Source organism: Sturnira hondurensis, unplaced genomic scaffold, assembly GCF_014824575.4.
Source record: "Sturnira hondurensis isolate 20B ecotype Veracruz unplaced genomic scaffold, ASM1482457v3 Scaffold0013931, whole genome shotgun sequence".
In the NCBI taxonomy this organism is placed as follows: Eukaryota; Metazoa; Chordata; class Mammalia; order Chiroptera; family Phyllostomidae; genus Sturnira; species Sturnira hondurensis.
The window spans coordinates 3,627,559-3,637,589 of NW_028086562.1; the positions used below are offsets into that span (position 1 = coordinate 3,627,559).

The window sequence follows — 10,031 nt, forward strand, 5'->3', positions numbered from 1 at the left end:
CAGTCCTGGCTGCCAGTCTGGAGTCCGCCCTTCCCGCACACACAGACCGGAGCGTGCACACGAAAACGCATACCCCACACACCCGCAGGCAGGTAGCGCTGGGGCTGGGGAGCCAGCACTGAAAAGGGGACCTCGTTCGCACCAAGAGGGGCCAGAAGTCACGAGAGGCCCGGAAGGTTAGGGGGGGGCCAGGCCAGGAGCACTGGGCAGAGGAGGCTGGCCAGAAAGGGGGCGCCTCCACGGAGGGCCCCAACCGCCACCCGCCGGGCGCAGGGGCACCCTACATAAGCTGGGACCTGCTTTTCCTGGGCAGACCCCACAAACGGCCTGCGACTGCGGAGCCGCTGTCCCGCCCAGCCAGGCCGAGTACCGAACACGGAGAACAGAACTTCCTGTGAAAACTGTCGCAAGTTTCGCGCCCTCCGGCTCAGGCTTGGGGTCGGCGAGTGCCGCGCCGCCGGGCACGGCAGAGTCAGGCCGAGGAGGAGCCGACAGAACGGCCTGGTGGTCGGGCGGGAACCCCAAGGGGAACAGGCCGGGCTCCCCTTCCTCCCGTGGGCTGGCGGCCGGCGGAGAAGGGGGCGGCGAGAGCAGGAGACGCCGATTCCACTCCGTGCGGCGCTCGCCGCTTCGCTGCAGCCGGGCCTCCGCTGGGGCTGCGGGAGCCGCCCTCGCCCGGCCTCGCGGCCGCTGCCGTCCCCACCTGCCCGCCTCTCGGGCCGCAACCCCGGGCCCGGGGGGCCTTGCGGCCCGAAACGCCGGCGCCGCGGCGTGGAAGGTGCACGGGTGTCCCAGAGGCGCGGCGGCGGTGCGGGCAGCGGCAGCGCCGGGCCGGCGGCGGAGACCCGGAGGCGAGGATTTGGAGGCGGCAGGCTAGGCGCGCGCAGCCCGGGGCTCAGCCCGAGACGGAACGAAAGAGAAAGTAAGACCGAGACCCGGCGGTCTCGCCGGGCCGCTCTGTCCCCTCCGGGCTCCACGGCTGTGCCAGGCGAGCGGGCGTGGAAGGGTCCGAGCGGGGCCGTGGGTGCAGGCGGCGGCGGCGGCGGGTGGAAAGGCGGCCCGGCGGGAACGCTGCTGCCGGAGGCACCCGCGCCCGGGCGGCCCGCGTGGGCTGCCGGAGGCACGGAGGAGCGNAGCGCACCCCTGGCCCGGCCGCCCCGGCCCCGCGGCCCGGGCCCGCCGGCGCGGCGCGGCCGAGCGCAGGAGACTTACTTTTGGCTAGCTTCCTCGCCCTCGCCTTGGATCGCATGGTGTCGGCTCGCGGAATCTCTCTCCTCCTCCTTGAGTCCAGAAGCAGCTACACACTATCTTCATCCCCCCAGCATTGTCAGTTTGGACACCTTCGCACATGCGCACAGAGCACTCAATCTGACACCCCTCGCCGGGGCCAAAAAAACTTTGCAATGTATTCATCATCCTCATCGTCGCGCCGCCGCCGCCGCCGCCGCCGCCCGCCGCCCCGGCGCGGGATTGGGGGGCTCTCCTCGGCCTTCCCGGGCTTCACCTCACTTCTCTCTCCCCCCCCCCCCCCCCCCCACCCCCCTTCGCAGCGCAGCTCGGAACTGGCCCTTTAAGAAAACATTCCGGGCTCGGCGCTCCCGCCCGGGGCCCGCACCCCGGACACTTTAAAAGGACCCAGGTGGCCCCGGAGGCGAGGCGACGATCCCCCCACCCTCCGCCCGCGTCGCGTTGCGCGGCGGCTCCCGCCCCGCGGGCTGGCGATGCAGCGGCGGCCGCGGCTGCCCCGGCGGCTTCCTCGGATCTGGGGGCAAACGCGCCGACAGTTCGGACGCGGGTCTGGCTGGTTTCGCTCCGCTTTCTCGCCTGTCAGTGCTAATTAAACAGCTTTGCGTTCGCCGTCGCCCCAGCCCGCTTTCCACCCCGTCTGTCCCCTCGGTCCCCGCCCCTGCCCCGCGGCCGCCCGAGGGGGTGTCCGGGTCCGCGCGCCGGAACCCGGCTCCGCCGAAGCCCCCTCCGGCCGCCGCCCCCCGCGCGCTGCCCTGCCCCCGCCCCTCCCCTTCGCCCCCACCCAACCGCCGCCGCTGCGGACTCCGCGGCTCCAGAACAGCAGCGCCAGCGCCGCCAGCTCCGAGCTCCGCGCTCCGCCACCGCCCCGGGCCCGCGGGCGGAACTCCGACCCGCCGCCCTCCGTCCTGCTCCGAGCTGCGGGGAGAAACGCGCGGGCGCCGGGAGGCAGCGCGGGGGCCGCCGTCCGCACCTCGGGCGTCCCCGCACCTCGCCGCCCCGGGACGGCCTGCGCACTCCCGCCTCCGCGGCCCCCAGGTGAGTACCCAGCGGCGCTCGCCGGAGCGGGACCACCTCCGGGGACCAGGCCCTCTGGAGACACTCCCCCCTCGCCTCTCGCGGCCCAGGTGCGCGTAGGGGTCGGGAGGGCCGGAGCAGCAGGTGGAGACGGACGGGCGGAAGCCGACCCGGTGCTCCTTCTGCCCGCAACCCTCCAACTGGGAGGACGGGCAGCAGAGGGGCCGGTGGGGCGCAGGCAGGGCGTGCGGGGACCGGCCTGGTGGGGACAGCGAGAACTGCTCAGGCGTCTGTCCGGGAGTCAAGAATGGACTGGAAGTGAGCGGAGGCACTGACGCCCGCGCCTTTTGGAGAACCAGGGTTCGGCGGGGCCGCAGGACTCGGAGCTGCCCCAGCGTCAGCCTGAGCCTTGGAGGGGTCCCGCCCGGAAGCGGGGGTCTCCGAGGCTGGGGGCCCTTCCGGACAGGCCCCTCCCCGGCATGGTGCAGTGACCAGCAGCACCGCCCCTGGGACCTACACTCCGGACCCACGCTCTGAGCATAAAAACAGTGGCCAGCCCGACGGGAGCTGGCCGGCCACTGGGGTCTGAGCAGCGGCACTGATGGCAGGGGCACATGCCTGAAGCTACCCCAGAAGAAGAGCCTGACAGCCCGGCTTTGCAGGCTTCCGAGGGGGCGGTGCCCTGGGCCTTCCCTTTCGGAGCCCCCTTGGCCCGCAGCACTTCCCCGAGGGGAATTCGAATGCCCCTCACCCCAAGGAGCTCCCAGTGTTCACGGTGTCCCATCTCGTGCCCCATCGCGGCCCCTGATGGAGGAGGGGCTCTCCGCCCAGCTCTGCTTCTCCCTGCTGGCCGCCCGCTGCCTCTGCCGTTTTGGGCTCTTGGGTAAGCATTGCCGGGTCTCCAGCACCCTGAACTCACAGGCAGCTCAGCCCCCACACACCTCCCCCTGCCCCCGCTCCTTCCCAGGGCCTGTCACCCACCCCATTGCACACCCTGTCTTTCCCCTCGGGCCCAGCAGAGCACCACTGGGCTCAGAGGCCCTGGGCCTCGCTGCCAGGCTCTCTGCGCCCATCGAGGACTAGGGCATGGCCACAGGCCGGCGCAGAACCCGCTGCCGCCCAGGGTGGAGAGGGTGGTCACTGGCAGAGGCCGGAGGGAAGGCTGCCGGATCCCCAGAGCTCTGCAGCCACCCGCCCAGCCCCGCCCGGGCAGCTGCAGCCAGTGGGCTTGACCCGGCTGCGCCGGCGGCAGAGAGAGCACAGGCGTACCGCCAAGACCCCCATGCAGGGAGCCCCCAGCGAGGTTAGGTATGAGGCCTGGGAGAATGCAAGGGTGCCTAGGAAGCATGCCCACCGCCAGAAAGGGCCCCCTCCCAGCTCCTGACCCCAACCCAACCCTGGTCCCCGGCAGACGCCCAAGTTAGGAAGGCCCAGGCTTCTTCCAGGAACGCCTGGCCCTCTCCCTGCTCCCTCCCACAGCCCAGGAGGCGATTAGAGGCCACGGAGCCCTGGCCAGGCCGCTCTCCACACCTGAGCCTGCCCTTTGCCAGGGCCCGGAGGAGAGGGCTGCAGGCCGCACCGGCCCTTTCTTCCCTTCCCCCGATAGGGCGCTGCTGGGTGGGGGTGGAACTCAGCTCTGGGCCTGCCTGGGGCAGGGGGGAGTAGGGACGAGGTTGACAAGGCGACAGGTGGGGCGCTGACCCCCACAGGTGCTGCGGCTCCTTCAGGGTCTCTCTCCAAACAGCCCGATCAGCTTGAGGAGCCCAGGCAGGCCGCCCGTCCCCAAGGCCATGGCCCTGGCCTGGCCAGGCCCTGCCCCCGCGTGGCCAGACTTAGAACGGAGAGCAGGTCGGGCCTCGTGGAGTCTCCGTGAGAAACGGGGACAGCGAACGTCAGAGCCCGTCCTACTGGGCCCCCAGCTGTGTCTCGCCCAAAGACATTCAGGGACTTGGGGGAACAGGTGTGGGCAAGCGGCGGCCGCTGTCCCTTCATTGACACTGAACAGGTTAAGGGTGATTTTCAAGGTGAGCCCAGCCCTGAGGAGCCTCAGGGCCATGCTGCCCAGTGCCCAGCACCCTGCACCACCCAGCCACCTCCTGGGCTCCAGGCTCTCCTCACTCCCCTGTCAGACTGTCGGAGCTCCGTGGGCTGTGGGCTGGCTGCGGGGACATGCCCTGCTCTCCCTGCGAATCGGGATGGACTTCGTTGCTGGGGCCAGGGCTTTGGAGAGAGGACTTGTACTGCCTGCTCCTGCTGCCCCGAGCCCGCTTCAGCCGGAGCTCCACCTGCTCCAGCTTGTCCTGCCAGCAGGGAGGTCCAGCTGGGGACCCGGGCTCGGGCGCACTGCTCTGGGGAGAGGGTCAGGGGTGGGAGGGCCAGCCAGGCCGGGCCTTCGATGCTGTGGTCAGCGTGGTGGTGTCAGCGAGTGAGGCGGCCCCCCAACTCCGGGAGAAGCCCGCAGATATTAGCACAGCACCGGGGCCTGCTCTGCACTCCCGAGTCCACCCACTGCGGGGCTGGGGTGCGTCCTCTGCTCGGCCAGGGCCAGCGCCCCGAGCCAACTGGAGGCCAGTAGAGGCCTGACCTCTGGAGAGGAGGTCGGCACCGCCACCGTGAGACCTGGGTGCCCGGGCCGGGCAGAACTAGCGGGGAGGTGGGGAGGGCCAGCCGCCCTGGGACAGAAGTGCCCACCTGGCTGGGGTCTCCGCACCCTACCGCACTTCCCGCTCCCCAGCTCAGCCCAGCCCAGGCTGCCAAGCGCTCAGTCTCTGAGCCCCATAGGATTCCCGGTCAGCTTTGCTCACCTTCTGGTCCCTGCTCTGAAAGAGGCTGAGTAGCTGAGAGGAGGGAGTCCTTCTCCTTTCGCCCGGGGCCTCGGAGCCTCCCCTGGGGGTGTCCAGCCCACCAGCGTTCGCCCCACCCCCCCGCAGAGGGCCACCGAGTCGGGCTGAGATGCCGCAGTCCTCTCTGGGCACCATCTCCCGACCCCGCCAGGTGGACTTGCCTCCCAGATTTGAGCAGCGGAAGGCCAGAGACTGGAGGGATGCTTGGGGACAGGCTATTGGGACTCCTGCCGCTCAAAGGAGAAGCCAGGTGGTCTAGCACTGCGCAGGACACTCCTGGGGATGGAACGCCGAGGCCCCGAAACCCAGGCTGAATTGTTCCCCTGAGTGCTCTCTCTAGACTGGGAGGGTGTGGGGCACAGTCACCCCCAGGGTCCCATCCTTCCTCCCCTGAGGGGCCCACAGCCCTGCTCCTCTGCTCCAGACCAGGGCCACGGCCCCCCTTTTGCCCCTTTGCTGATCCCAGCCCCAGAGACACCCCTCACAGCCCGCACGCTCTCTCAAAGTCTAGAGGACAGCACACGAGTCCCAATCCCCTGCCCAGTGAGTTCTGCACCAGTGGGGCGAGGCGGCTCCGTCGCTGCCCAGGAGGGAGACCTGGAAGTGCCCAGCCCCTGGTTCTGGAATTGGGTCCCAGGGCCGGGATGCTCCCGGCAGTACTTCCCAGCGATGCGCCAACAGCCTGTGTCCAGCTCAGCCCTGATGTTTCCAAACCTGCCTCCTTCTGTTTTCTGCGCTGCCAGCACCCTAGCGGGGGGGGCCCCCTTCTCCCAAGAGTGCAGCCGCCTCCCAGCGACCCCTGGGGTCTGCCACGTGCGTTTGGGGGGCGCAGCCCAGGGTTTGTTGTTTTGATTTGTGAGAGACCGGGACCCGCGTGGGCCTGCGACCCCTGTTTGGGCGCAGGAGGGAGCTGGCTCCTGTGTCCTGATACGAACGTGCCCTGCGAGGTGCAAGGAGCTCCCTGACGCGACCTCCGCGGCGGAGCGCACGGTGGGCCGGGACTAAGTGGCCGCCGCTGCAGGACTTCGCAACTGCCTGCGCGGGCGGCCACCGCCGCAGGGAGCAATAAACGAAATCGGTTTCCCACGCTTTCCCGGGCCGTCTCACAGCCTTTAAAAATCCGCCAACGAATCCCGCTGTTCGGTTTGCGGTGGTCCTGATCCCTGCGCTCACCCCGCACCCCGAGTCGCCAGCACCACCTGGAGCACGGAGCCCCGCGCCGCCCGAACCCTGGACCGCCGACGCCCCACGTCCAGAGCAGCTTCGTTCCCCCAGTGCCCTGGCCGGGCTCGCAGCGCCGTGAGAGCCGAGCGCCGCAGAGTTTGCACCGCGCCGTTCCGGAACACGACCGTGTGGACGCGGCCGCTGCCCAGGGCTCCCCGTTTTGGCTGCGCTCGGAAACAACGAAACGGGGAGCCGCGTCGCCTCCCGGACGGCCGAGTCCCGGGATCCGCTGGGCGGGAGCCCTGTCTTCACGCCCCACAACGCTGGGTAGCTGAGGATGCCAGACGGGCCGCCGGGTACCCAGGGAGACTCCCCAATGCACACCTCGGTTTGCAAAGCCGGCCCTTCCTCTTCCCCGCTGCGGCCCTGCCCCCACACCGCCAGCCTCCTGGGTTCGAAAGGAGATTTCGCCTTCTGCCTGAGGGCTGGATGGACACCCGCAAACGTTCCCCTGGACAGCGAGCTGCGGGGGGTTTCTCTGGGCCTCCGTGGCCCGTCTGAGAAATGGGAATGGGGCCGCACACTCCCCTGCCCTGCTCACAGACTTCTGGGAGGTTTGGGGGAGTACCGGCGGGCGGAGACTGCAGGCGGGAGACCGCCGGCAGCCCACCCTTTGGGGCCACCTGTGAGTGGTGGGGTTCAGGTGGTGCTACACCCCAGGGGTAAAAGGCAGCCCTTAGCGGTCTCTGCCCATCTCTGCCCTTCCCGGGCTCCCCGCCTCTTCCCGGAGCTCCCCTCTCCAAGGCTGGTCAGGGAGGGTGAGGGTCCTGCTCTGTCCGGACAGGGTGCTGCTTGCCCTGGGCTTCTCATGGCCCCTCTGGGGCCAGGGATGCAGGAAGGTTTAGCAGGCCACGCTCCAACTCTCCAACTCTCGGGGTCCACCGCACACCCCGTGTCTCGCAGAGGGCAAGTGCTGGGGCTGCCAGGGAGAACGACGGGCCACAGAGACCATAGTCCCAGCCCAGCTCTCAGGAGGGAAAAACCCCTCCCTCCCGCTCCCCCTCGTGGCCTGCCTGGCCTGAGTGTTCCTGGCTTTGGGGGCCTGCAGGTCCTGGCAAGTCTGGGCAGGACCCTTGGGCCGTGACCTTGGAGGCCTGGACTTCCTTAGCCCCCTATACGCTACCTGTAGGACCCATGGGGGTGGGGAAGAGGGAGGGGCACCGAGTGGCCAGTGAGGGAGGCCGGACGACACCCCTCCCCCACCCGTCCTGGCTGGCTGCTGAACCTCTAATCTGGGGCCGGTGGGGGAGAGCCGAGTCCCGAGTGCGGAGGGCGGAGACCAGGACTGCCTCCCAGGGGGAGAAAATCGCCTCTGCGGTGACCGAGTGACTGAAGGTGATGGAATGAGTCTGCATGTTCTCCAGGGGCCGAAGGTGGCAGCCCACCCTGGCCCTAGGCTGGGGCAGGACACCCTCGATTGGCTCCCACACCTGCTGGGGCAGGAGGGCACCCCACCCCCACACCTCCATCCTGCACCCTGGACGAAGCCCCTGATGGAGGAGGGGTGGCCGCAGAGGCAGGGACACGCGACAGCCGTGGAATTATAATGGGGGTGTGTCCCCGGAGGGGGGCAGAGGGACTGCCTGGCACTGCCTGCCCCCCCCCAGCCCGTGCACACACCCCCGCCATCTTCCAGGGCCCCTCCTGCTTCTGCGCTGTGCCCCACCCCAGGGCAAGCAGACAGCAGGGAGGGGTCGGGACAGGAGGACCTCAGGGAGGTCGGGGCCAGCTTCTCCTGCTCACTCCCTCTGAAACCCTGGGTCATCCCGCCCAGCTTTGGGGGAGGGGGCACTTTCTTATGCGTACTGTGGGGGCAGACAAGTGGGGGTGGGGGACTGGTGAGGGGACTGGGGAGTGCGTGGGGGGTGGGGCTCGCCGGGAGCTCTTCTTGGTTGCTGGAGCAAGGACTGCTGGTGGCAGGGTCCCCGCGCCCTCTGACCCCGCCTCCCCCAGAACCCAGGCCAGCCCCAAGGGCTCTGGGTAGGGGTCCTGGAAGGTGGCCCCCCCACCCTGGCTGGTCACAGAGGCAAGTGCAGTGGGGGCTGAGGACAGTCCAGCTAGTCTCAAGGGGCTTCCAGGGTCAGCCTCCCACCCTCTTGACCTTGGCCTGCCCCAGGCTTGCCTGGTCTAAGTGGAGGCTGTTGCAGGGCCAGCTGGTCTCCCAGGGCCTACAGTCTGCTGGTCATAGGTCACCACCTGCCCCAGGTGGTGGGGGGGGCGGGGCTCTTGGCTCCTGGCACAGACCCAGCACTCGTTCCTCCCTCCCTCCCTTCGTTCCTTCCTCCCTTCCTCTTTTCCTTCCTCCATCCCTCCCTCCCCCCCTCCTCTCCTTCCTTCCTTCCTTCCTTGGCAGATGGCAGAGGCCCCCCGGAGGCCAGAGCTGCTGGAAGGCGCGGTCCTGCGGTGCCTGCTGGGTTGCCAGTTCCCCGAAGCAGACCTGGAGCCCCAGGGCATGCCGCCCCATCCTGGGAGCCTGTTTGGTTGCTCGGTGCAGAGACCCGTGAATCGGGAGTGGGTGGGGCGTGCTGAGCGTGTAGGAAGCGACCCTTGTGTGCCCACACCCTGGCCTCGGCCCCCAGGTAGACTGAAGGAGACCAGGGCCACCTTCCAGGAAGTGGAGGCAGCCACCCTATGCTGAGTGACCGTCCTTCACCTGTCCTGGCTCGCAAAGGGCCACCTGCATGCAGCAGCAGACACCGGTGCTTTGGGAGGGGACCGAGCCGTGAGCAAGGGGCCCAGGAGCCCTGCAGCGTGGGGCTCGCTGGGCCGAGGAAGCCGACTTGCTTGGAGGGCTCGGTGGGTGACAGGCGCAGGAACGTGTTGGGAAGAGCAGGGTCAGGAGACCGTCCGTGGGGTGTCCTGGCCTGGAGCCATGCAGCAGGCCGGTGCTGCACAGGCTTGGCCCACGCCCCGGGCCTCCTCGCGGCGCCGTGAGACTCTCCCAACAGTCTCGTGCGGAAGGAGCTGCAATTATTTGCTCCTTACAGGTGGGAAACTGAGGCCCAGAGGAGCGAGGCTCATGGCAGATCCCGGGAAGCGGGCCCGCTGCCCAGCCACAAAGCCAGGTGACATGTTCTCCAGGGGTACTCGAGACGGTACCACACCACAGCTGGGCGGGGGCAGTGTCTCATCCCTGACCCTGGCCATCACTGGGGCCAGAGGGCGAGCTCCAGGGTGTGTGGCCAGGCGGGGTCACCCAGGCGCCCCTGACAGTCACTGAGTGAGGGGTGAGTCTGCCTGTGTCCATGTGGGGTGGGCCTCTGCCGAGTCCAGCTCTCACTGGGGCCCTCCCAGGGCTGTTCTGGGGGTGGGTCCCACGACCCTGCCAGTGGCTCTGGGGGCCCCCTTGGGGCGGTCACACCACCCAGTCAGTCAGACTCCGCGCCTGGGCTTCCAGAAAGGTATGTCCAATCACAAAACGTGTCATTTGAAACGACAGGTATCAGTGACGCGTGCTCCGAGCCCGGACCGCACGGGACACAGTCGCTCTAACAGACACGANTCTGCCGAGTCCAGCTCTCACTGGGGCCCTCCCAGGGCTGTTCTGGGGGTGGGTCCCACGACCCTGCCAGTGGCTCTGGGGGCCCCCTTGGGGCGGTCACACCACCCAGTCAGTCAGACTCCGCGCCTGGGCTTCCAGAAAGGTATGTCCAATCACAAAACGTGTCATTTGAAACGACAGGTATCAGTGACGCGTGCTCC

The 10,031-nt window shown here is 69.0% G+C and overlaps 3 protein-coding genes across 5 annotated transcripts in view; 2 read left to right on the forward strand and 1 right to left on the reverse strand.

Annotated features, from left to right (window-relative positions):
* Positions 1–1,280, reverse strand: part of PRDM16 (PR/SET domain 16) — a 283,393-nt gene extending 282,113 nt beyond the window's left edge. For all 3 annotated transcript variants that reach the window (XM_037062126.1, XM_037062125.1, XM_037062127.1), the window contains exon 1: positions 1,213–1,280. In XM_037062126.1, coding sequence (XP_036918021.1) covers positions 1,213–1,249 — 37 coding nt within the window. In that variant the 5' untranslated portion in view covers positions 1,250–1,280. The remainder of the gene's footprint in view (positions 1–1,212) is intronic.
* LOC118998113 (formin-like protein 3) lies at positions 1,248–9,824 on the forward strand. The gene is made up of 3 exons (XM_037062018.1): positions 1,248–1,326; positions 1,640–2,283; positions 8,683–9,824. Exons 1-3 carry the CDS (start codon positions 1,248–1,250, stop codon positions 8,965–8,967), a joined length of 1,008 nt encoding a protein of 335 aa, XP_036917913.1. The 3' UTR covers positions 8,968–9,824.
* On the forward strand, positions 2,282–6,189 carry LOC118998164 (uncharacterized). The gene is made up of 2 exons (XM_037062129.1): positions 2,282–3,145; positions 4,007–6,189. Exons 1-2 carry the CDS (start codon positions 2,877–2,879, stop codon positions 4,689–4,691), a joined length of 954 nt encoding a protein of 317 aa, XP_036918024.1. The 5' UTR covers positions 2,282–2,876; the 3' UTR covers positions 4,692–6,189.
* Positions 9,825–10,031: the final 207 nt, after the last annotated feature.